This window comes from Chionomys nivalis, chromosome 5 (genome assembly GCF_950005125.1).
Source record: "Chionomys nivalis chromosome 5, mChiNiv1.1, whole genome shotgun sequence".
Classification (NCBI taxonomy): Eukaryota; Metazoa; Chordata; class Mammalia; order Rodentia; family Cricetidae; genus Chionomys; species Chionomys nivalis.
This window is the reverse complement of record NC_080090.1, coordinates 98,840,460-98,865,073: the sequence shown is the minus strand read 5'-3', so window position 1 is coordinate 98,865,073 and position 24,614 is coordinate 98,840,460. Positions and strand designations below refer to the sequence as shown.

The 24,614-nt window shown below is 48.6% G+C and overlaps 1 protein-coding gene across 1 annotated transcript in view; it reads right to left on the bottom strand.

The window, feature by feature from the left end:
* Positions 1-2,605: 2,605 nt before the first annotated feature.
* Positions 2,606-24,614, bottom strand: part of Marco (macrophage receptor with collagenous structure) — a 35,046-nt gene continuing 13,037 nt past the window's right edge. Inside the window, exons 2-16 of the mRNA XM_057770774.1 lie at positions 23,746-23,847; positions 22,875-23,090; positions 22,457-22,492; positions 19,182-19,226; positions 16,340-16,384; positions 15,939-16,046; positions 13,664-13,762; positions 13,527-13,562; positions 12,824-12,922; positions 12,675-12,737; positions 7,329-7,373; positions 5,598-5,696; positions 5,122-5,166; positions 4,342-4,524; positions 2,606-2,736 (exon numbers count right to left, since the gene is read on the bottom strand). Coding sequence (XP_057626757.1) covers positions 2,606-2,736; positions 4,342-4,524; positions 5,122-5,166; positions 5,598-5,696; positions 7,329-7,373; positions 12,675-12,737; positions 12,824-12,922; positions 13,527-13,562; positions 13,664-13,762; positions 15,939-16,046; positions 16,340-16,384; positions 19,182-19,226; positions 22,457-22,492; positions 22,875-23,090; positions 23,746-23,847 — 1,352 coding nt within the window. The remainder of the gene's footprint in view (positions 2,737-4,341; positions 4,525-5,121; positions 5,167-5,597; positions 5,697-7,328; positions 7,374-12,674; positions 12,738-12,823; positions 12,923-13,526; positions 13,563-13,663; positions 13,763-15,938; positions 16,047-16,339; positions 16,385-19,181; positions 19,227-22,456; positions 22,493-22,874; positions 23,091-23,745; positions 23,848-24,614) is intronic.

Here is a 24,614-nt window from a genome sequence, read left to right as displayed (position 1 = left end):
ATTCAGGGAAAGTAGCAATTTAAACATGAAAAAGACCAATAAGGCCCATAAAACACAGCTCTGCTGTGTCTTTCTTCTGATGGTAGTGGTTGGTATTTAAAAAAAACTTTTCCCCCTGAGACAGGGTCTCCTTTATTTCAGCTTGGCTTTGAACTTTTTATGCAGTCAAGGAGGTCTTCAAACTTCTGACCCTCCTGTCTCTATCTCCAGAGTGCTGAGATTACAGTCAAGTCCCACCTAACACAATTTATGCAATATTGGGGGCTAAACCCAGAGCCTTGTGCACGTTAGCCAAGCACTCTACCAACTGAGCCACATCCCCAGCTTTCCACCTAGATTCCTAGACCACGGGTAATACCTGTTACCTCTTCCAACATCAGCACCAAGGATGTATTTTAACGTCAATTTTTCTAATTTTGTATGTATGTATATATTGTTAGAATTTCTTCTACAGTAAATAAGGATGAAAACATACACATACATGTGTATATAAGTACTACCCTATAGGCTTTTAAAAAGATATAATGCATATTATATATATGTACACATCCATATATATGGGTGTTTTGCCTGTTTATGTCTGTGAATCACATGTGTGCGATACACATAAAATCCAAAAGACGTTGTTGAATCCCCTGGAACTGGAGTTAAAGTCAGTTGTGAACCACCATGTGGGAGCTGGGACTGAACCTGAGACCTCTGAAAGAGTAGTAAGTGCTCTTAATCATTGAGCCATTTATCCAGCCCCCTGTAGGCTCTTTTTCCTGTGTGAATTAGTGATTTATATTCTTGGGGCATGGCCTCTTTTCCCTCTGATTATCCCCATTACAAAGGGGAACCGAAAAGTGTTTGGACAAACCCATGCATATAAGCATCTGCCCATTGCTACAGACCTAGCATAACCTCATCAGGTGAGTTCTGATATTAGCAAAGATCTCTGGGCACTATTTCACTCATTAGCAGCAATGCAAATCTCCTGGATGCTTCTGGAGTCTGGCATTGTACAAATGAAAAGGCACTGGGAATTCCAAGCATGGGAGCTGAGTGCAGTGGACCGAGATGCAGATGCTGGGTCTATTCTGTGAGATGGAGGTACCATGAGATGGGATGGAGGACCACCATGTTTTGCTGCTGTGCTGAGTCCTCCACACATATAGCACAGCTAGCCTGGGCTAACCTCACAAGCACACATGAAGTCTTAGGCTCAGCATCATGTTTTTTTCTTCTTTCAAATGGGTTATGGAAATTTAGACAGTGGAAACAAGTCTTTGGAGTGAGGGTACATGGATCATTTCCTAAAGGAGCCATAATTCCACTTGGGTCTCAAGAATTTTCTAAAACCTGAGATAGAGTCTGAAGTAACCCAGGCTAGCCTTCACACACTGTGTAGTGGAGAATGACCTTGATCCTGCACCCCCACACTGCGTCTGCATGGTGTTGGGGATGTAACCAGGGCTTTGTGCATGCTAGGCACTCTACTAACTGAACAGACATCATTTAAAATAACATTTTCTTTTCATTTCCCATTTCGGGTTATTCTCTCAAGGAGAAACTGTTAGCAACATTTTACAACCTGGGAAGCTGGGACCCAGTGATTTATTGTGCAGCTGTTGATGAATTAAAATGTGTGTGTGTGCGTGTGTATGTGTGTGTGCATGTGTGAGCGTGCACATGTGTGTGTGTGTGTGTGTGTGTGCATGTGTGTGTGGTGGGGGGAATATTTGCAGGTGAGCACAGGTGCCTGAAGAGGTCAGAGAGGGTATCAGATTCCCTAGAGTTGGCACTGGGCATGGTTATGTGCTCCTTTGCAAGAGTGTACGCTCTTAACTGTTGAGCCATCTTCTCCAGTCCCCGATGATGCCACTGGAGGCTGGAAGGGGTCCCAGAGCCACTGGAACTGAAGCTGCAGGCAACTGTGAGCTCCCTGTTATGGGTGCTGGGCATAGAACTTGGGTCTTCTGTAAGAGCAGGTAGTGCTTTTGATCACTGGGTGAGCCATCTCTCCAGCTCCCCAACAGTTTTTAAACGTGAGTTCTGGGTTGCACACTCAGGCTCTCACACTAGCACCATAAGTGTTTTTATCCCCTGAGCCATCTCCCTAGCCTTCAATTAGTATTTTCTGAGTTTCTACTCTGGGGGGGGGGAGCTGCCAAAAGTCCTCAGAGTTATGGACCTCAGAGTAGCCCGTGGATGGAAAAGGACAGTTCGCACGTATCTATGACCTAGCACCATTCGCAAGCTAACCCCTAGGCAGTAGACAGCCGAAGAGAGGGCCACGTGCTGGTGACAGAGAGGGAGGGAGGCCCTGAAAGGGAATGAATGACTGAAGGGCTGGCCAAGACGAAATATGGCCACAGTAACTTTCATATACTTCAGCCTCGTCTCCCCTCTAGCTTTTGAGTCTCGGGCATGTCTGTGAGCCTCACATGTGCATTTTGAGTGGGCATGGCTATAAAGAACAGGGGTACTAGCTCAGAGACACTCAGACACAGCAGATCCCCAGCTGAGTTTTATTAATCCCCCCAACAGAGTTAGGGAGCCCATAGGTCTCCATGTGGTTGGAGTCCGAAGACACCTGGGGATACAGCAGTGACCTCCGCCCAGGTCAGCGGCATTCCACACCTGCGTCTTCATTATGGTTGCAATTGTGAGAGCCCCAGTTGCTCTTCGTGCAGCTCCACAAACTGTTCTCTGTCCCCAGACAACCCACATTATCCAGCCAGATGTTCCCAGTGCCTGACACAGAGGAAGAAAGAGAGAGAAAGGAAGGGTGTTAGGTGAGAGGTCAGAGAAACATGCCAGTTCCCAGGAGCTTCCAGGTAGATGAGAGACCAGGTGAGCCCAGGGCTCTAAGACTCTTTTAATATCTCTTACAACATCTCCGATTGTTCTCTGACCTCAACCACATCATGAACGCCTCATGCAAATATTTACTACTTAATCCACACACTATGTGTGCACACAGCCTTCCACTGTCTCCCCATCAGCTCAGCTCCCTCAAGTTGCGTCTGTATTTCCACAGGACCTATGGCAGCCATGCGGCTACCAGCCCCTTCTCTCTGGCAGGGTTGAGACCACCATTTTCCAGTCTAGCCAGACGACTTACTAAAAGGCAAGCATGAAACCGGGGAGATGGTACCGTGGGTAGGAGAATCTGTGTATGGATCTTCAGCACCCACATAAAAGGGTGGCCAGCCCAGCTCGGGTTCAGTGAGAGACCTTGTCTCAAGAGAATAAGGCAGAGGGTGGACTCTGTGTGACAAGGGGCTCTGTGCTTTGGGGTGGGTAAAACAGAAAACACCCAAGGAAAGTAACAAGGAGAGCTGGCCTTGTGCCCTGTTGTTCAGCCATTGTCTTTGCTAAGGAGGGAGGATGGATGTGTGAACTGATTTCTAGTGATGCAGAGAAGCTTCCCCGACCTGAGGACAGTAAGTCTCAGCACGGTTTTTCTTTTCTCTCTACTTTTGGTTTTGTTTGAGACAGAGCTCAGCTGTGCAGCACAGAACGGCCTCAAACTCTGTCATACTGTCTCAGACTCCCAAGAGCTGGAATAGCAGGTGCTGGCCACCAGCCCTGACTTCTCACGGATCTTTTAAAAAGACCTTCACAGGGGCAGGGAAGATGGCTCAGTGGGTAAAGTGCTACCACTTAAGCCAGAATCCATGTCAAAACAAAAACAAAAACAAACAAACAAAAAAAGAAAGAGGATCTGGAGGTGTGGTCTTGTACTCTCAGTGCCTAGGACTGGCCAGGCAACCCAGTCTAGTCAATGACTCTGGGTCAGTGAGAGACCCTGTCTCAACAAAACTAGGACTGAGAAACATCTGAGGTCCTACTCATGTGCACACACATGCGTGCTCACCCACATGAACATACGTGTACATGTATGTGTGCACATGTGCACACACAGAGGTGGGAGTATCTTCAAGGCTAAGTCTTCTGGCAGCTGCAATTTGGGTTTCCAGATGTGGAAATGAACATCTGCCTTTGCCATGGTTCCATCTTCTCCCTCAGCTTTCAAAAGCCACACTTATCCCTGCTCTATAAACAGTCCTGGTTATGTTTGCTCCAAGACTGGATTGACAGTGACCCACAGTAGTATTCAGAGCCCTTTAAAGCCTTTGCTGTCAGTGCTGGGAATGCAACAGCGTCCTTCAGACAGGGTGCCAAACTGGAAAGAGGTAAGCTTTGGTCCCAGAGCTGCAGCTACTCTGCTAAGCTGCAGGGCGTCCCAGTTGCTTGAGCCAGTGGTTTTCTTTAGCCCCAGCCACACTACATTACCTCACCAAAGGACCATGTGAACACGTGTAGCACAAAGCCCCTGGCTGCAGAGTCACTCACCACCTCCGTAGCTGGAAAGTGCTTTCCCACTGGAGTAACCGAGCATGCGGCAGAAGACAGTGGCATCGCTATTATCCCAGTCATCATCGCAGATTGTCCCCCAGGCATTGTTATAGAAAACTTCAGCTCGGCCTCTACTGGTGCCACCCACGATCCGGACAAATAGGGTCGGGACCCATTCGCCTGGACAAGAACACATGTGGAAGGTGAGGCGAAGGCTAGCTCACAATGCTGTGCATTTGTCTGCTGCTCTTAGAGGTTCTACAGCTATAGGGGAGGATGAGTCCTGCTTGCAGGGCCTTGTCATCAGAGCTTACACTCATCCCCCTTCAGCACCAACACTTCCTGGTGTACAGCCAGCCCTCCTTCCTTCTTCCCTGGAGGTAGCAAGTCACGGGGTCAGATGCCTCTGTGGGATGGTGACTTGCCATGTGTTGTGGAAAGGGAATAAAGGATGAAAATGGAACAGAAGGAGAGAGTGGAGGTAGAGATGACATGAATGGAAAGAGGGAGAAATTGAGAAGTTGAGAAAAAAGAAGGAAAGACGTGAGGGAGGAAGGGAAGGATGGAGAGTGGAAGTAAGCATGGGGGGAGGAAGAAGAAAAGATGTTAGGAATGAGGATGGGGGAGAGAAAATGGAGAAGGAAGGGAGAGAGGAGGTGCTCTCTGGGTCTCTGGTCAGAGATAAAGAATGTCCTTGGGAAATACCCCCCCCTCCAGGATTCTGCAATAGGAAATTAACTTTAAAGGAGAAGGAAAGACAATTAAAGCATCCATTACCTTTTTGGCCCTTCTCTCCCTTCTGTCCTTGCTGGCCGGGAGACCCTGTCACAAAGAAAAACCCCACAATTTGATCCAAAAGTTTCCTTGCCCTTTCTGCCCACATGAGCACATGCAGAGGGAGGACGGGTCAGTCGCCCTCCTCCAGCTCCGTGTGTGATCTAGCATCTCCGGGAACAGCTACCTGTGTCGTGAGCAGCAGTGGGTGGGTGGGAGGACATGGGCCTCAGATGTAATGGAAGGTTAGAAGTTAGATAGTGACAGCATTTAGTGAACAACAGGACGCATAGAAAGACAGGCTGTGGTGCTGCCTGAGGGGGCTGAGCACAGGCAGCAAGGCTGCGTGCATGCTGGGGAAACTGGGTTATGTCCAGGACAATCTCTAGCATGCAACTTGACAACCCAATAAAGACACCCCACCAGCCTGGTTTCTGAAGATCCCTAACCTTTAAGTCCATTTAAATGACAGCACCTACCTTTTATCCCAGGGCTTCCCTTCAGGCCGGGTTGCCCAGGTTCTCCTTTGGGGCCTGCCAGCCCAGGGTTTCCAGTGTCTCCCTTTCTGCCTGCAAAGCCTGAGAGGAGATAGTTAGCCCCATAGATGCTCCAGTGTGTCCTAGATGAATACAAGGACCTTGCTGATTACTGGATGAGTGGCCCTTGGCTATCAGATCCCTGAGGAATGGGCTGTGTAAACATGCTGCCAGGGCTTTGGTCCAGCTGAGGGTTGTTCTGGTTGTCTGGTCTTCCACCTTAATGCCATGGAGTATGCAAAGGAAGATATGGCTGGTAGAATCCTCATAAGATGACATAGTTATGTGTAAGTTTTAGTCTTTCTGTGAGAATTTGCTAGAATGTTTCTAGGTCCCCATGTCTGATTAGTAAATTAAGACTGCAATAGAATATGTAGCTAACATGGAAGAAACATCACTCTAGAAGCCTGCCTGAGTTCTGTTGTAATGCTTGCTGTGGCGTGGGCATGGTTTGCACCCACCCAACTAAGGTTCTTGTGTTGGGAGATTAAGCCTCATACAAAGGGTGTTAAGAGGATCTCGATATGATCGTAAGTCCTCCAAGCCATGTGAGGGCGCTGTCTGCAGAAAAGAGCCTAGGACTGCTTTGCCAGTTTCCTGTCCTGCCTGAGCTCCCATTGATCGATGATGGTCCAGATGGTTAGATGGGATTTAGGCGACACATGAGAAGAGCACACTTGTACCCTTGTAGAAAGGAATCCCCTCAAGCACACTGTAAACAGCTCAGCAGGACAACTACCCGCACAGGGAGCAATGGCGGGGACAGAGGCATCTATCTGTACCGTGGTTCTCAGAGACCAGGCTGACCTCCTCGGAGAGGGGCAGGCCCAGGCTTTGGACTGACACCATTCCTCTCATTCTCTAGAAAGTTTGCTAGCTGGAGATGGCAGAGTGGGGACAGCAGGTTCTTTGGGAGGTTGCTCCCTATGCTCCCAGCTTAAACTTCAGTCAGCTTAAAAAGTTCAGCATGTGAAAAGCAGAGATAGACAGAGCTCTGCGAGTTTGAGATTAACCTGCTCTACATAGCAAGTTCTAGTCCATCCAGGGTTGCACAGTGAGATCCTATCTCAAAAAACAAACAAACAAACAAAAAAAATCAAATCAAAACAAACAAGCAATAAGCAGAACTAGATTCAGTTCTTATCATTTTTGCTCATTGGTGTTTGCGGTGACAGGCAACATGGGGCTCTGCCATGATCTTTCATTTACTGTTTCTGTTTATAAAGGAGACTCCTTTGGGCAGTACGGTGATGGTGATGATGAAGATGATAGTATCCAGATGAGAAGTAGCAACAGAAGGGGAGGAGGGACTTGGGGAACCAAGAAGCGTAAAACAGGTCAAAGCAGAGATGGAAAAGCCTTGACCCTAAGAGGAGAAGGAGATCACCCTGATCTTTGGTGGTGGCATGGCTGGCACTGCTACATCCACCTCCCACCCTCCTTGAGCTGACTCCCCTGCCTCACTTCCTAGCCATTGTAGAACTCAGAGTTCCTGCCCTTTTTCCAGATCTTCCAGGGAAGGAATGGAGGCTTGGGTGACAAAACTTGGAGTCTCTGCCTCATCTCTGAGGAGTAAGGTCACAGTGTTCAAAGTCAATAAGGCTTTGCTCCACACACACACACAGTTCTCCCCAGTCATCAGTCTGAGAAATTAAAACAAAGCCAGCCCTTTACCTGGGACTCCTGATTCTCCTTTTGTGCCTTTCTGTCCTTGAATTCCTAAGATGGAAACACAGGGAAAGGGGAGAGGATAATAAAACTTAGATATTAGACACTTTTAATCTTAGACAGTCTCTACCTTTGTCTGATTAATGCCGATGGAAGGCTGATTGCTTCACACTTCACAGTGGGGTGGAAGGGGAGACAGGCCGCAGATGGATGAAGACCGTGCTTGGGAAATGTGGTGATGTCGTGTGTGAGAGCTTCAGGCCCACAGCCTCCAGACGCCCTGGCCTGCCTCCCTCTCTCCACCAGCGACCCGATGTGACCTCAAAGCCAACACTTGTCCTTCTTGCTTTCTCTCTCATGAGATTTGCATAAGACAGAGCAGAGATATTTTGTAAATGGACATTTTGGTTCCAAAGCCTGTGGAGTGACCACCCTGACTTTTAGAGGCCATCATCTATAGTACATGAGTCGAAATAGTTAGTGTGTTTGTATGTGCGCACGGGGAGGCCGTCAGCGTCCCTCCACAGACTTTGTCTTGTATTTGAAGGCAGGGTCTCGCAGTGGGGCTTAGAACACTCCAAGTAGTTAGGCTGGCTGGCCAACGAACCCTGGGGATACTTCAGTTTCTCTATCCCCACCTCCAGGATTACAGGAGCACAGCATCATGTCTGGCTAATTTTTAGTATGGATTTTTGGGGATCAAACTCAGGTCTCCATGATGTGCAAGGGCAGCCCCTATTAACTAACCTTGGATTAGTTACTGCCATCTCATCCACATGGAAAAAGAATCTCAATGTTCAGAAAATGAAAAAAATAATAAAGCAACCATTGGGGATTATTCCAGTTGAGCTTAATGTGAGAGGTCCTCTCTCCTACTCCTCCTTTTTTCGTGTGTGTGTGTGTCTGTCTGTCTGTCTTTTTGTCTGTCTGATCAAAGGACAACTTTCAGGAGCTGGCTCTCTCTTTACACCGCATGGGGTGTTGGGCTAAAATTCATATTGTCCAGCTTGGCAGCACATGAAATTACCCATGCAACGTCACTGGCCCCTCCCCTCCTCTCCTCCCCTCCTCTCCAGTCATTCACTCCTCCGTGAACTTACCTTTCCCAGAAGACCCACTGTTTCCAGCACCCTTCAAGCATCCCCACGGTGGGTCATAACCTGTTCTTTTAGCACTTTAAGGGCCCATACTAGTTTCTATCAAATCAGTGGGGCTCCCCGAGACCGTTCTGCAAACCTGGGGGAGTACGAGCTTATTGCAGGCCATTGAGAAGGAGTGGATGATACAACAACTATTTATGGCCACCTGTGCCTGACAGACTTCCCACCTGTGCCTGACAGGCTTCCCACCTGTGCATGACAGGCTTCCCACCTGTGCCTGACAGGCTTCCCACCTGTGCATGACAGGCTTCCCACCTGTGCCTGACAGGCTTCCCACCTGTGCCACAAGCCAGCCTTACCACAGACCCATCCTACTATATATCACCAGAAATTAACCCATCATACTCTATCACCAGAAATTAACCCATCCTACCCTATCACCAGAAATCATGCGGAACCATTACCTCCTTCCTGTCCATCCCACCACCTCCTTCTCTACCTGAGTCTTCAGACCTCACTGCAGCACCAGCGGGGAGCAGGGGGTACTGGGTGACCTCTGGAAGGGATCCCTGAGAAAAGTGTTGCTCAGCAGCAAATCCGTGTCTGGCCCAGAACTCACTCATTGATTCATGCTGGCTACTTGGCCCCGGGAACCTTCTCTCTCTGTCTTCCCCGTTTTACAAATGCCACCAAGCCCAGCGTGTTTTCAAATGGGTTTTGGGGATCGAACTCAAGTCTTCACGTATGTTACCAACAGAGCTACCTCCACAGCCCAGCCCGGCCTTCTTTCATTGCTTGCTCCCCTACCCCCACCCCAGTGTTCCTGCTGCTTCCCTGCCTAAAGAGGATAGCATTTGCAGAGGACGCTCAGGGACTTGAGGTGCAGTGATCTATCCAAGGTCACAAAGGAGTGAGCAGTACAAGTTGGCACTTCCCCAGACGCCAGCTCCCAATGTGCTCTGAAGTTGTCTTTGTCCACCAGTGTGCCCAGCTTGCCCTTTCCTGGAGTACCACTTAGCTTGGTCTGAGCCACCTCTCCAGGCTCCCCTGAACGACATCACTGTCTGTCTTCAGTGTGTCTCAGAATCTCCTGCATGTGTGGGGCTAGGAGGAGGTTTGCTGGGGGAGAATAATTCCTGTGCAAGCATGTCAAATCCACAGCACCCATGTAAAAGCCAGGCATGGATGTGCGTGGATGTGCACGGTTACAGCACCCTGTGCTGGGGAATGAAGAGAGGCAGATCCCGGTAGACATGCCAGACAGTCTAGCTGAAACAGCAAGCTTCTGGCTCAGTGGCACTCTCTCTCAAGAAAAAAAAAGAAGTCTAGGATTGATAGGGGAGGTTATCTGACAAGTTTCTCCAGTGACTTCTGCGTGCATGTGCACGAGCACACGCACACATGTGTACACACACACATGCATGCACACACACGTACACACACGTGTACACACACCACGCACACATGTGTACACACACACACGCTCATACAGAACCATCTTACAAGGCCCAGGGTCCCACTTAGTGTGGCAGCCCTCTGAATTACTCCATCTAACAAAATCGAAAAAGCATATCTTTGGGATTAGACATTGGGATGGACTCTCAGATCCACGTGTGAGTGCCCATGTGGAGGCCCAAGGCTTATGTTGAGTGTTCTTCTAGATTACGCTCCTCTCAAGGGAGTCTCTGGCTGAATCCAGAGCTCACCAGCTCAGGCTAGTGTAGCCTGGCGATTCTGTCTCTGTCTCCTGAGGGTTGGAATTACATGGATTATGGGGATCTGAGCTCAGGTCCTCATCCTGGTGCAGCATGAATTTACAGACCGAGCCATCTCCCCAGCCCCGTCTTTGCTTCCTGACTGCTGTGCATAGAAGATAGAACTCAGGTGTGGGTTTGATAGACCATGAATGTGGTGGTAAGCTTCCAAGCACAGCAAACAGACCTCTCCTCAATTGTAATTAGCCCGTAATAGTGAAACCCAGGCCAAGCCAATGCAATGTCATCTGAATCAGCAAGATATTCACTTGAGAGATTCATGGCTTTATTTACAAAGTGGGAAGGTCATGGGTTTGGAAGCCTGGAAGGCTTTATCAACGCTGGATATCTGCCACTGAAGCTCTAGCTTGGGGATTACCAGTCTCCTGACAGTGAGGTTACAAGGGATGCTGTCCTCAAACACGAGGATGACATCTGGATCACATCTGCCATTTACCCCAGAAATCACCAAATCTAACTGGCGCAGCCATTCATTAGCCCATAGAATTCCAGGAAGTCCCTTCCATGGGAGGTCCACATAAGCCATCAGATGCGGCACCAAGGCATGCTTCAGCCTTGGGTGAGCCGCCAACTCAAATGGTGATTATCAGACATTGAAAATTGAGTATATAATTCATTCTTTTTACCTAAGGAGCCACACTTAATGGGTGATCCACGAGATTGGGCTGGTGGTATTTACCACCTGGATGAAAAATGGGGTGCACGCACACATATAGACACCACATAAAGATGCTTCATGGAGACACAAAATGAGCCAGAGACTAAAATGTCTGTAATAAAATTGGCTGGGATCTTGGTGTGTGTAGGTGCATGCATGTGTGTGGATATTTGTGTATTAACTGGTGTGGGGTACTGTGTGTGTGTACACACGTGCGCATGTGGCAGGCAAAGGACATCAGCTGTTCTTCCCTAGATGCTGCCACCTTGTTTTCTGAGACATCGTCTCCCACTAGCCTGAAACTTGCCCAGCAGGCTAAGCTGGCTGGCCAGCGAGTCCCAGGGATCCACCTGTCTCCACTTCTACAGAACTGGGATTAAAAGCAAATACCGCCAAGCCTGTTTTATTTTGACATGAGTTCTGGGAATTGAATTTATGTCTGTGAGCTTGCTAGGCACTCCAGCCATCTGACCCATCCCCCCAACCCTGGTGAGGGGTTTTGTGGGAGTCTAAGGCAGGAACCTTGGTGAGAACTCTTGAGGGAATCTGGGGCTAGGGTGTGTGTGGGGGGACTCAAAACAAAGAGAAAACACAGGTGAGACAGAGGCTTCTAACTGACTTCAGGAAATTCACAAAGATCATACATTCAGTGTCCAAGGCTTGCTGGGAGGTACTGATGTGTGAGTGAGTGAGTGAATGAATGAATGAATGAATGAGTTAGCTAACCACTTAACCCAGTTCAAACTGGGATGGGCCAGCTTTTATGTTTGTCTATATCTCTGCAAAGGCAAGGACACCCAAGTTGTTTGACCCTGTTCAACCTTATTCTCTGGCAGAGGAAGGGGTCAAGGCAGAGGGTCCTTGGACATTCGTGGGGACAGGAGCCTAGTATCACCACTCGGCCCTCCATCCCCACAGAACTCTCAACTGGCTGACTGCGCGGGGCTTTCCCAATGGCATCGGAGAGTCTGCGTGAACTGCTTGCCTGTAGTCTGTCTACTGTATTCCTCCACAAACTCAGTGTCGCCATAGTCCCCAGTGCAGGGCCTGAACTTTCTAGAAAGGTGAGCATAATGTAGCAGCCTGACTTCAGAGATCAGACAGATTATCTCAGAGACTTAGGAAGTAACCCACACTGATGAGTGGGTGTGATATATAGACAAAACTGGCAAGTTGTTTATAATCCAGACCACAAAATGGAAAGACTCTATGTTGATCTGTATGACAGTATAGAATAAATCTGTTAGTGCATACAATAGAACAGAATGACTCCATGTTCATCTATATATGACAGAAAAGAATTTATGTTAGTCCATATGACAGAGTAGAATGACTATATTAGTCTACAGAATAGAATCTGAAAAAGAACATCTTTGGAACAAACCCCCAGACTGATTGTATACCGAGAGCTTCAGGTAAGCTGTTCAAAGGCTTGTGAACTAGCCTCCATGAGTTCCCTGGGTTGGATCAGTGTTCCCAGAAGAGAACAGAGGGAAAGATTTTTGCCCCTTGTCCTAATCCTAGGTGCTGCTGTCACTGCAGAAAGCCCAGCTGGGACAGGGTTTCAGCTTCCTCCTGTAATGCTGCAGGTTTGGTCATAGCATTCAAGGCTCTCTGAGAAACACGGGCAGAAAAGAATAACCCAGAGACCTTGGGCTCAAGGAGACTTAGTGGAAGAAACTCTTTTCCTTCTTCAGGAGCCTCTGGGGCCAGAAGACAGGAGAATCTCTGTCTCTTGTGGGATGCTGGGGACAATCCTCCTTCCTGTCCTTCCAGAATACCCAGCAATCTGACTCCCCACCTTGCCACACCCACTCACCTGTGTCCCCTTTGCTTCCTTTCACACCTGCAGCCCCTGGAATCCCGGGGATCCCTGGAGGTCCTGGACAACAGACACCGCATGTGCATAAGGATTGGGCTGGGCAGGCATCGGAATACCACTCCCAGTGCAGGGATAAAGGGCCTCACCTGTTGCCCCAGGAGGACCCATGCGGCCTGGTTCACCCTTGGCACCTGAAGGTCCTGCTGCACCAGGATGGCCTGGAACACCCTGCACTCCAGGTTGTCCTGGAAGGTAAGTGGTCATGGCAGGGTTAGGAGTGAGTAGAACAAGGGCTCCCCACTCTTCATGACATACATCTCCAAACACTATCCGGTTGCCATCTTTAGAAATCTTCTACTCCCCAGTGGGTGAGAGAGAAGCAATGCTTCATCTCCTCTGTCACAGCTGTGGGATTGAAGATGGGGGACAGACTGAGGACGTTGGGTGGGACCACCGAGCTCTGCTCCTCAGCAGCCAAGGAGGTAGACATGTAAAGAGGGCTATCATTAGCGTCTTCCCTTCTACCAGTTGATCTGTTTCTTTTAGGGACAGTCAGGTTTCTAAAGCCCTGGAGTGCTCTGGGTTAACCCTAAGATGAGATGAAACCACCTGTGATCCCAGCCCTTGGGAGCTGGAGAATCAGAAGTTCAAAGTCATCCTCAGATAAATAGTGAGTTTTAGGCTAGCCTGGGCTACATGAGACCCTGTCAGAAAGAAAGGGTAAGAGAAAATGAGGAAAGAAGAAAAGAAAGTGGAGAAAGGAGGAATAGAGAAAGATAATGAGTAACTTTCCTATTCGACTCTCTCTGGGGCCCGCAGTCACTCTGCCCAGATGCCCACAGTTCCTACCTTGATCACCTTTGACTCCAGGAGACCCAGCCAAACCTGCAATGGATAAAGACTCCTAAGGATGTTGTCACTAGTATGGGCTCCCAGAAAGAGGGGCATTTCCTCCAGGTCTGCAACCCTACAGTGCAACCTCTTACCTGGTAGGCCTGGTTTCCCAGGGTCTCCTTTATTTCCCTGGGCGCCAGGGGCCCCCATGACCCCTCTGTCTCCTTTCATGCCCATGTCCCCTTTGCTCCCTGTAACAAACAAATGAAAAAGAAATCAAGGCTGGGCATGGGAGAAGGGAAAAACAGCCCACTTAGGCATTTGCCGTCTTATGCAAACTCCAAACTAAAGTGCCCTGTGCTTGAAGTGGAATATCTGGTCACAGCCCTCCAGGAATGAGTCCCTTTCCCAGAGACAGGCCAAAAACTTATAACAGGTTGACCAGAAAACCTGACACCAGTGACCGTGGGGCTACCAGGACCCCAGTCAAAACCATTACCCTGGGGAGAAGGATCACAGCCTGGGGTCACCCAGTACTTAGGGGGCTCATTTTACTCTCTACAAATTTGGGAATTCTCTTTCATAGCCTCTCAGTCTGAAATCTGAATGTTCTAGAAAGCATCTCTCGGATGCCGAGAATAGAAAGGTCATTGGGAAAGAGAAAAACGATGCAGCAGTTTCTGTGCCCGCCTGCAGTACAGACACGGGCTGTCCTGGCACCCCCGCCTGCGGCACAGACACGGCTGCCCTGGCCCCCAAGATTTCAAATTTTCCACTCATCATCAGCATTCGGAACTCATTCAGCCAGTCCTCTCCTGAGTCCTCTGTCTCTCCCTCCTCCTTTCCCTCAGTACCTGGTGCATATCAATTGAGGGCAGCTGCCTTCCTGAAGGGCAGGTCAGCTGGGGAGGGGGCTGCACAGTGGGCTCCCTCAGTAGTAGCCACTCTGAGAGCCACTAAGGTCACACTGTCACCTGGGTGTGGACACCCAGCTCTGTTCCCACTGGGACCAACATGGGGGTGAAGGTCTCAAAGAGGACTGTCACCCCAAAGCAACCTTTCCAGCTCTCTAAAGGACATGTGGACAGAAAACTTACTAAAAGAAAAATGTATAGCTCTATTCTGTAATATTGGAATGCACTGGTTTTGTGACGTGTATACCTGTGTATGCTTGCTTAAGCGTGAGTGTATGCTTGTGGACATGAGTTTGAAAGCCAGATGACCTTGGGCCTTGTTCCTCAGCTGCTATCTGCCTTATTTTGTTTTTGAGGCAGGGTCTCTCACTGGACTTGGAACTCAGCAGACAGGTTGGCCAGTTATGAGCATATGCTACCATGCCTGACTTTTCTCCATACCTTCTGGGCCACAAGCTCACATCCTTGCACTTGTACAGCAAGTGCTTCACCAAGTGAGCCATCTCTCCAGACTTCTACTCTTGTTATTTTGACAAGGTCCTGGGAGAGGACTTGGGTGCCATGCCAGCTTCCTCTCAACTAATTGATTCATGATTGAATGGTCCCGAAGAGGACAGCAAGAGCAAGGATCAGCCTCCCCAGGTCTGAGTGAGTGAGGGTAGTCCAAGGCTTGGGAGTAAGGCTAGATGATTAGACATAAGGAATGAATGATTCCTGGGACCAGAGAGATGGCTCAGTGGGTAAAGTACCTGCTGCATAAGCCTGAGGTACTGAGTTTGAATCCTAGTACCCATATAAAAAGCTAGGCATGGTGGTAAGTGCTTGTTACCCCAGAGCTTGGGGAGAGAAGGCAAGAGATCTCTGGGGCTTGCTGGCCAGCCAGTGAGGGAGCTCCAGATTCTGTGAAAGACCCCATCTCAAGAATAAACCACAATGAGAATGTGTTATATGAAAATATATATTTTCATTAAAAAACAAAACAAAAAGACAAAAAAGCAAAAATGTGGAAAGTGATTGAGGAAGGCACTCAATAGCAACACATGTACAAATGTGTGCACACGTACACCATATACCACCCATGGTTTTTTAAAAGGAGGGCTCTTTCCTCATGGGACACCAAGTGCTAATAAAGGACTGAGTTCAATGTGCACAAAGATGTCACCGGGGAGCAAGAGCACACCCCGGTGTCCTCGCCTTAGGAGTCCAAATAGTTCCATGAAAACCGTCTTGAAGGCTCTCACCACACAGAATTAAAGGTGTCACAGATAGGGCAAGTATCTTGTGTTCATCAGTGTACAACCTACATATCACACTGTAACCCACAAACATGAATGACTATGTATCAATAGAAATGAACTAATTCCTTTTCGGAAGAACTGGAGTACAGTTGAGGCTTCTCTTAAACAGTCAAGCAGGCAGTTCTTGAGCCCTGTTCTCAGCCAGAGTAAGCATATACAAACTCCCCACGACTTCCAGCTCCCCGTGAATGCTAACACCCCAACACAACTCTTACCTGGAAGGCCTAGATCCCCTTTGTCTCCCTTGGTGCCATGCTCCCCCTTGGGGCCAATGAGACCTTTGTCACCTTTGCTTCCCTTCTCTCCTTGAGGTCCTGGGGCACCTGTGGCAAGAGCAGGAATGAGGCAGGCACCAACTGTCCTGCTGGAGATGGGCTCCCTGGGACAGAAGCGGAGTGAGGTGGAAAGGGATCTCTAGGGAAAGCGTGGGGGGCACATTGATTAGCGTCTCTTTGATGGGCTTGGTGAGCTCTTTGAAGTCTTGAGACAGAAAGGAGAGTAGAAAAGCCTTGACCCCCAGGGGTCAGGGCAGGGCTGTAGAGAGAACACATGGGGGCAGTTGCTCAATGGGAGTTGGCAGTGCATGGCTGGTCCCAGAAGAGGAAGCCCAAGTTACCCATTGCTCCTTGTTTCCCTGGTGCACCCGTGAGTCCCTGGAGGCCTGTGAGACGAGAAGAAGGACTCAGTCACTGTGGTGTGGTTTCTAGAGTGAGCTGACATTCTGGGGCCCCCTAATCGGTGCAGGTACCCCATCCTGAACTCCCTGTCCCTACACACAAATGCACACACAGGCATGTGTGGCAGAAAACAAGGCAGGTTCAGATGGCAGTTACTGTTTTTCAAAAGGCTTGGGACCAGTGTACGGCCACAGAAGGAAGACTCTAGAAAAAGGCAGGTCGGTTTGAATCATAGCTGTCTCTCCAAGCAAGGTAAATGACCTTGAAAAAGACACCTCAGTATCTCTTGTCTCAACACTCTCATCTGTAAAATGGAACTGGGGATGAGTGTGCCCTCTGCAGGTACCTTACTAATGTTCCTGTACCCAGGACAGAAAATGGAGTTGGGAAATACGATCCCTTCCTGGGTCACTGGGGTTATAGGTGAGCATGCAGGACACAGCCAAAAGCTCAGGAGATTCCCAGGGATGAGGACTGGGACAGGATAGTGAGCACAGGGAGAAATGGGGAGATCCTGGAGGATGGGCGAGAAGGGAAGGGAAGAGGGTCTGCAAGGCAAGGCACAGAAACAGGCTCCCTGGAATGCCTGAGTCCCAACTTTTCCTGGGGTTATCAACTGCTCTTGGCTCTTGACCTCTGTGTCACCATCACAGATACTTCCCCCTCCTGCTAGGTTTGTGGGTTCTGTGGAGCATGAGAGGAGTGTTGAGAGCCAGTGAGATTGTCCAGCTTTCTCCCGTACTCTGCAGGTACCTGCTGAAGTCAGAGGAAGAGTGGGATTCCAGGCTCGGTCTCTAGGGATGGCCTGTGTCTGCCCTTCCAAGTGGCCTGGTTAGTTTCGTCTCTGGAATCTAGGGAACCTGTTCCATGCCCCTTTCTCTCTGGGTGGAAAGAGGGGAGACTAGTTCCCCTCTGAGTGGCCTGCTGTGTGAGTGAGTGTGAGACTGCTTGTGCACGGGGCATGTATCTGCAGGGGCATACTCCTGAGTGTCAGTATGCTGTGCATAAGTGTGAGCACCAGAGTGTGTGCAGAATCCTACATGTGTGCATGAATGTGTGATCGTCTGACCGTGAGGATGTATGTGTGTGGATAAACGTGTGCTCACACATGTGCATGAATATGTGAGCGTGTAGTTCCTTGATTGTGTACTGTGAGGATGCACGTATGCCGAAATGTGTGTTTACACAAGTCTGAGTGCATGAGTGTGTGGCTCTGAGAGCGTGTGGTGTGAGTGTAAAGATGTATGCATGTGTGGGCACCAGTGTTCATATGAGTGCACGAGCGAATGTGTGGCTTTGTGTGCAGCATATGAGTGTGAAGACACAATAATGTGTGTAGCTGCACGCTTGCAAATGAATGTGTGTGAGTGTGAGAGAGCACATGGTGGTGCCGTGTATGGGGACCTGAGTGTTCATGCACGCTTCTCATCACACTGTAATTGCCCTTTCCCATGTTTAAAGCCTCTTGGAAGAAGCCCTGCCTAGACACAGAGCAGTGGGTTCCCCAGGATCCTACTAACTGCCTTCCTATCAGAGCCAGTTCCTGAAAGGCACTTTCTCTGCTCACCAGCCCCCTTTTGTGGTTGCTGCAGCTTTCTGGAGGAGTAAGCCTGTGATTTTGTTTACTTCCCCTTTGACCTAGACCAGCTGGCTCCACTCACTGCTGTTAAAAGTTCTCAGGGCTCTGCATCCTTCCTCCACAGCCGGTCCACCCACTAGGCACTGGGAGACTTCTGTGAAAGCCAACAGTCGCTCCCCTAGGCTTTTGTCTCCGCAGAGAGACAGCTCTGGGTCTACTACTCTGACAGAGCTATGCAAATGGCTAAGACAGCTAGGCAGGTCTCAGCCTCAGCCTGAAGAACAGAACCTAATACATGGCCTAGCAGCAGTTGCGACTTTAAGACATTGTCTGGAGGCTGGTATGGTGATGCGGGCCTGTAATCCCAGAACTCGGGAGGCTGAGGCAGGAAGACTGAGAGTTGAAGGATAGTCTGGGTTACCGCTGGGCTCAGAGGACAGTAACAGCAAAGGGCTTGGATGACGACTGTCTCAGTAAAGTGCTTGCCTTGCAAGCATGAGGACTTGAGTTTGGCTCCCAAAACCCACGTAAGGCAGCTAGGAGTGGGGCTGTGTCCTTGTGGTCTCGATATCCAGGAGGCCGAGACAGGCGGATCCCTGGGGCTCACCGGCTAGTTAATCTAATCTATTTGGGAAGTTACAGGTCAGTAAAACATCTTGCCTCTAAACAAAACAAAGCTCAAAACAAAACCCAAGGTGGGCAGTATCTCAAGAATACTGCCAAGGTTGACTCCAGCTTCTCCATGGACACATGTTGCCAAGACACAACACATATGTGCACATGTGTGAAGAGAGAGAGAGACAGAGACAGGGAGAGAAGAATGTACAATAACAGCAGCTCACTGAAGTCTCAACTCCATTTTACATAGAAAGAAACTGAGATGCCTGGAGGTGAGGGAGGCAAGGTCCCAAAGGCAGGTGTGTGGATGTTTCAGGCCCTGCTGGACCATGGAGCTGCACTCCCCTCACCCCCAGCTCACAGGTTTGCAGTCCTCAGCAGAGAAGGTTCAACAGGGCTGTCCACACCTTACAACCTGTCCAGGCTGAGAAACCACTGGGCAGTACTCCTGTTTGTGAACCCCCCTCACCTCTGAACCCACCCAAAGTCTCATACTAGCTTCCTCCCCTTATGCAGGCCACCCCCATGGGATTAGCCACTGTGAAACCTTGTCGCTGAGAAAGCCCACTGTGACGCCTACTTACCTGCTTCTCCCTTGATGCCTGGTGGGCCCTGAGGTCCTGGGACACCTGGAGATGTTAGGGTAAAAACGTGAAGTTAGGGACCCTGGGGAAGATAGATAAGAGAGCTTACAGCTGGCTGGGTGATGTGGGGTTCCCGTCTGTATGCTATGAATACCATTGGTGAATAAAGAAACTGCCTTGGCCTGTGTTAGGGCAGAAGAATAGAATTAGGCGGAGAAAACTAAACTGAATGTTGGGAGAAGGAAGGTGGAGTTTAGAGAAGCCATGTAGCCCCGCAGGAGACATACGCTGGAACTTTACCCGGTAAGCCACAGCCTCGTGGTGATACACAGATGAACAGAAATGGGTTAAATTAAGATGTAAGAGCTAGCTAGGAATATGCTTAAGCTTTTGGCGAAACAGTATTGCAAATAATATGGTTTCTGTGTGATTATTTTGGGTCTGAGCAGCCAGGAACAAACAAGCAACCTCTTACAAAAGTTGGGTAGGAGACAGACAAGTTGAGAAGTTAATAGGAAGAACAGGATTCTGGAAAAACCCAAAACAAACAGAGCTGATCTCAGCAGGAGCTGAACCAGCTCCCTGAATCTTTCCTCGAAGTTCACACGTAAGGCACCATTGCCTTTCCCACTAATGAACTTCTCAGCCTCACAAGTGGGTACACCTTGAAACACATTTTCTACAGCTAACACAGATAATTGCAACAGACTGCATGGTGGGCAAGCCTCCACCTCCAGGGCTAGGATGTGGCTCAGCAGTTAAGATACTCTTGCAGAGAATCTGAGATCAGTTCCTGGCACCCATGTAGGGCACAGATGCCGGTATCCCCAGCTCCAGGGCATCTACGTGCTTCTTCCAACACAGCGTTCACAGGCACGTGCCCCCGTCTTCCCTGTTCACACACATGTGTCCTTGTCTTCCAGCATAGTGTTCACACGCATGTACCCCCACACAGACTCATACTCATTCATATTGCCAGAAAAACAAAACTTAACAAACCATTAAGAAAAACTCTGTTTTTAAAAAACAAGCCTCTGCATCACAATCCCTGACTTCAAACTCTTCTACAAAGCTACAGTACTGAAAACAGCCTGGTATTGGCATAAAAGCAGACAGGAGGACCAATGGAACTGAATCAAAGACCCAGATATTAAACCACACACCTTCGAAAACCTGATTTTTGACAAAGAAGCAAAAAATAGCAAATGGAAAAAAGAAAGCATATTTAACAAATGGTGCTGGCATAATTGAATATCAACATGTAGAAGAATGAAAATAGATCCATATCTATCATCATTCACAAAACTCAAGTCCAAATGGATTAAAGACCTCACTATAGAGCCAGCCACACAGAACCTCATAGATGAGAAAGTGGGAAGTACACTTGGATGCATTGGCACAGGAGACCACTTCCTAAATATAACCCCAGCAGCACAGACACTGAGAGAAACAATTAATAAATGGGACCTCCTGAAACTGAGAAGCTTCTGTAAAGCAAAGGACATGGCCAACAAGACAAAATGGCAGTCTACAGATGGGAAAAAATCCTCACTAACCCCACATCAGACAGAGATGTGATCTTCAAAATATACAGAGAACTCAAAAAATTGGTCATCAAAAGAACAAATAATCCAATAAAAAAAATTGAGTACAGACCTAAACAGAGAACTCTCAACAAAGGAATCTAAAATGGCTGAAAGACACTTAAGGAAATGTTCAACATCCTTAGTCATCAGAGAAATGCAAATCAAAATAACTCTAAGATTCCATCTTACACCTGTAAGAATGGCCAAGAAGATCAAAGATACTGATGTCAACTTTTGCTGGAGAGGGTATGGGGAAAAGGGAACACTTCTGCATTGCTGGTGGTAGTGCAAGCTGGTACAGCCGCTTTGGATATCAGTGTGACGATTTCTCAATAAATTAGGAAACAACCTTCCTCAGCACCCAGCAATACCACTTTTGGGTATATATCCAAAGGATGCTCAACCATGCCACAAGGACATGGCATGTGCTCAACTATGTTCATAGCAGCATTGTTTGTCATAACCAGAATCTGCAAACAACCTAAGTGCCCTTTGACCAAAGAATGGATAAAGAAAAAGTGGTTCATTTACACAATGGAGTACTGCACAGCAGAAAAAATAATGACATCTTGAAATTTGCAGGAAAATGGATGGAGTTAGAAAACATTTTATGTGTGTGTGAGGTAACTTAGACCCTGAAAGACGATTATCATATGTACTCACTCATAAGTGGTTTTTAAACATAAAGCAAAGAAAATCAGCCCACAAATCACAATCCCACAGAATCTAGACAACAATGAGGATCCCAAGAGAGACATACATGGATCTAATCTTCATGGGTAGTAGAAAAAGACAAGATCTTCTGAGTAACTTGGGAGCATGGGGACCTTGGGAGAGGGTTGAAGGGGAGGGGAGAGGCAGGAAGGGGAGCAGAGAAAAATGTAGACCTCAATAAAAATCAATAAAAATATATTTAAAAAGCAAGCCTCTTCCTATCTCAGGGAAAGGACTGCCCTAAAGCACTCAGGGAGATACAGATGGGGACATAATAGATTGAGATGCTAAGTCCAGACATAGGAGTAGCCAATTGTTCATGTCCATGGCTGGGACCACTCTCTGCTCTTGAAGGTATATTTCATTTCCTCTTTTAAAGCCTATTCTTTATGTGTATGTGTGAGCATATGCCACATATAGGGGTACATGTGGAGGCCAGAAAAGGCTGCTGGGTCTTCTGGAGCTGCAGTTACAGGTTGTTGTGAGCCACTCGACATGGATGCTGGGAACCAGACCTGAGTCTTCTTCAAGAGCAGCCAGCACTCTTGCCTCTGAGCCTCCCTCGGACCCTTTCTCTCCTTCCTTGCTTGGTAAGAATAAGCTTTGGTTACTCACTCTACCTGTGTCCTAGTGTGGTTTATTTTCCTGCCATGATTGGGATCAGAGGCAATTCAGAGGGAGACATCTCCCTATTCATGACAGAGAGAAGAAAGTTCTGGAAACCTAGGACATTTGGGGAAGGTGGGAGGAGGAGATAGATGGACTGTCCTGGGAAGATGACAAGGTCTGGATGTTGGAAGGCAGAAGCCCAGAGCAGGGGACCTCACTCTATGGGGCACAGAGGAGGTCCATGAAGAAGCAACATAAGGAATGAGCAGATCATTGGAAGGTGAGCTGAACTTAGAATATACACAGCTCCCAACAAAGGAGACTTCCAGGGGATGGCACGTTAGGTTAGTCAGGAAATGGACATACCTGGGGAGCCTCGTTCACCCTTCATCCGGAACAGCTCTGTGAGGAAAGGAGAGAGGGTTTCAGACTGAGCCAGGGTGTGGAGTGGAGCTTGTGCCCACTCCTGTGCCCCACAGAGAACTCAAGACTCTGCATTGGAAGGCTTGGCCCCCGTGGTTCTTCCAGCCTTGGGGGTTAGAATAACACCTGTTGTTCAGGAAGTCAAGCTTCAAGAAACCAGGAGCCCAGTCCCCAGAAGCTGGGGAAGTGCAGAAATATTCAGATGGTCCCAAATCAGTTTGCAGAGGCGAAAGCCTGTTTGCAATGGCCTAAGGGCTCTTTTACAGGCAGGACATGGAGCCCAGCTGGTAGAGTGCTCACCCAGCATGGACGGAACCCTTGCTTTCATCCTCAGCATCACAGAAACCGGGTGTGTTGGTACCTGGATTCCGAGTCATGTTATCAACCCGCTGAAGCAATTGCTCCTGGTTGGTGTGGAACTGAGTAAGGTGAACCTTCAGGGCCTGCAGCCCGGGTAGTAGCGGGTGTGTTTTGGGATATGCCAGCTGTCGCCAGAAGAATGACTTGTCCTCCGCAGCTGGTGTCCCATTGCTTAAGGACATATCCAGGAACAGGACCTGCTCCTGCAGATTGAGAACTGGAACCCAAACCCAAAGCATCGTTTAGGGGCCTCATTGAAGCCTGAGACATTGGGGTAGGGTCCCAAAATTTTGTGCCACATGGACATGACGTCTGTAGGTCATGGAGTTCCAAACACAAGCTCTGTGCAGTATGGGGAGAAGGGAAAGGAAAGTCTCTCCACAGAGGATCCCTGGGACCTTTTAAGCAGTCATCTGGTGAACTCCAGGCCAAAAAGAGAGCCTGTCTCAAAACGGACAATGCCTGATGAATGGTCCTCAAGATTGCCCTCTGTCCCCCACACATGTGCATGCATGTGTATGTATGCCTCCTACACACATGCACATGGAGAGTGAGGAACAACCCTAAGTTACCATCTGGCTTCCATATGCACACACACAGGTACCCCCGCACACACACAGGTACACACAGACACAGACACAGGTACACACACACAAGTACACAAACATACACAGAGGCACACAAACACACACACCACACAGAGATGAACACACCTTCACTCCTCCATTACCTTGGTGGGTCTAACCACTGTGCCCTAGCAGGAGGCCAAATGTCCTCTCAAGATGCCTCCACTCGGCCTGTTCTCTGCACCCAAGGACCTTAGGTGGCCACCCCATGAAGAACCACACAGGCTCAGGACAGGACTACCTCACCTAGAACAAACAGCAGGGTGGCAGCTGCCGTGAGCAGGGTCAGGTGGATGGCTATGACTACCAAGCAAAAGGCCCCTCCATTTCTCTTCTTGGGTGTTGGATCTGGAATACAAGAAGAGAAGTAATGGCTTCAGAGGCACTGAGAAGGAGGTAACTTGTGTCAGGTCACATGTGGGACAGCGGGGAACTCCTTGGAAAGTAGGAAAGGCACCCAAATCTTTGTAATTTCTGTTTTTGCCAAAAGGCAAGACGGTCCACGTTCAGCTCTTCATATGTATGGCTGGGGAGGAAGAGACAAGCGGATCCCCAGGGCTTGATGGCCCATCAGCCTAGCCTACTTGGTGAGCTCCAGGTTAATGGGAAATGTTTCCTCAAAAGAAAAGAAGGAAGGAAGGAAGGAAGGAAGGAAGACAAAAGAAAGAAAGAAAGAAAGAAAGAAAGAAAGAAAAAAGAAAGAAAGAAAGAAAGAAAGAAAGAAAGAAAGAAAGAAAGGTGTTGAACACTTGTGGAAGGACAGCTGAGGTTGACTGCTGGCTACATGTCTACACACGGATAAACAGGAGGATGGACCCTGCTCAGTGTAAAACACTAGCATGATGCCCGGCCTGTGCTGGGTCACCAATGCCCACACAGTGAACCACTGAAACTACACGTTTCATTTACACAGCCTGGGAGGGCGAAGAGGTTTGTTCCTGTTTCCTAAACACTGTGTGAAGCTCAGAGAACTGAGTTACTAGGATATAAGATGCAGGTAATCAGTTCATGACTTTACTCCCTTGGTCTTTGGTTTCGCCTCTCTCTCTCTCTCTCTCTCTCTCTCTCTCTCTCTCTCTCTCTCTCTCTCTCTGTATGAGTATGCATGTGAGCAT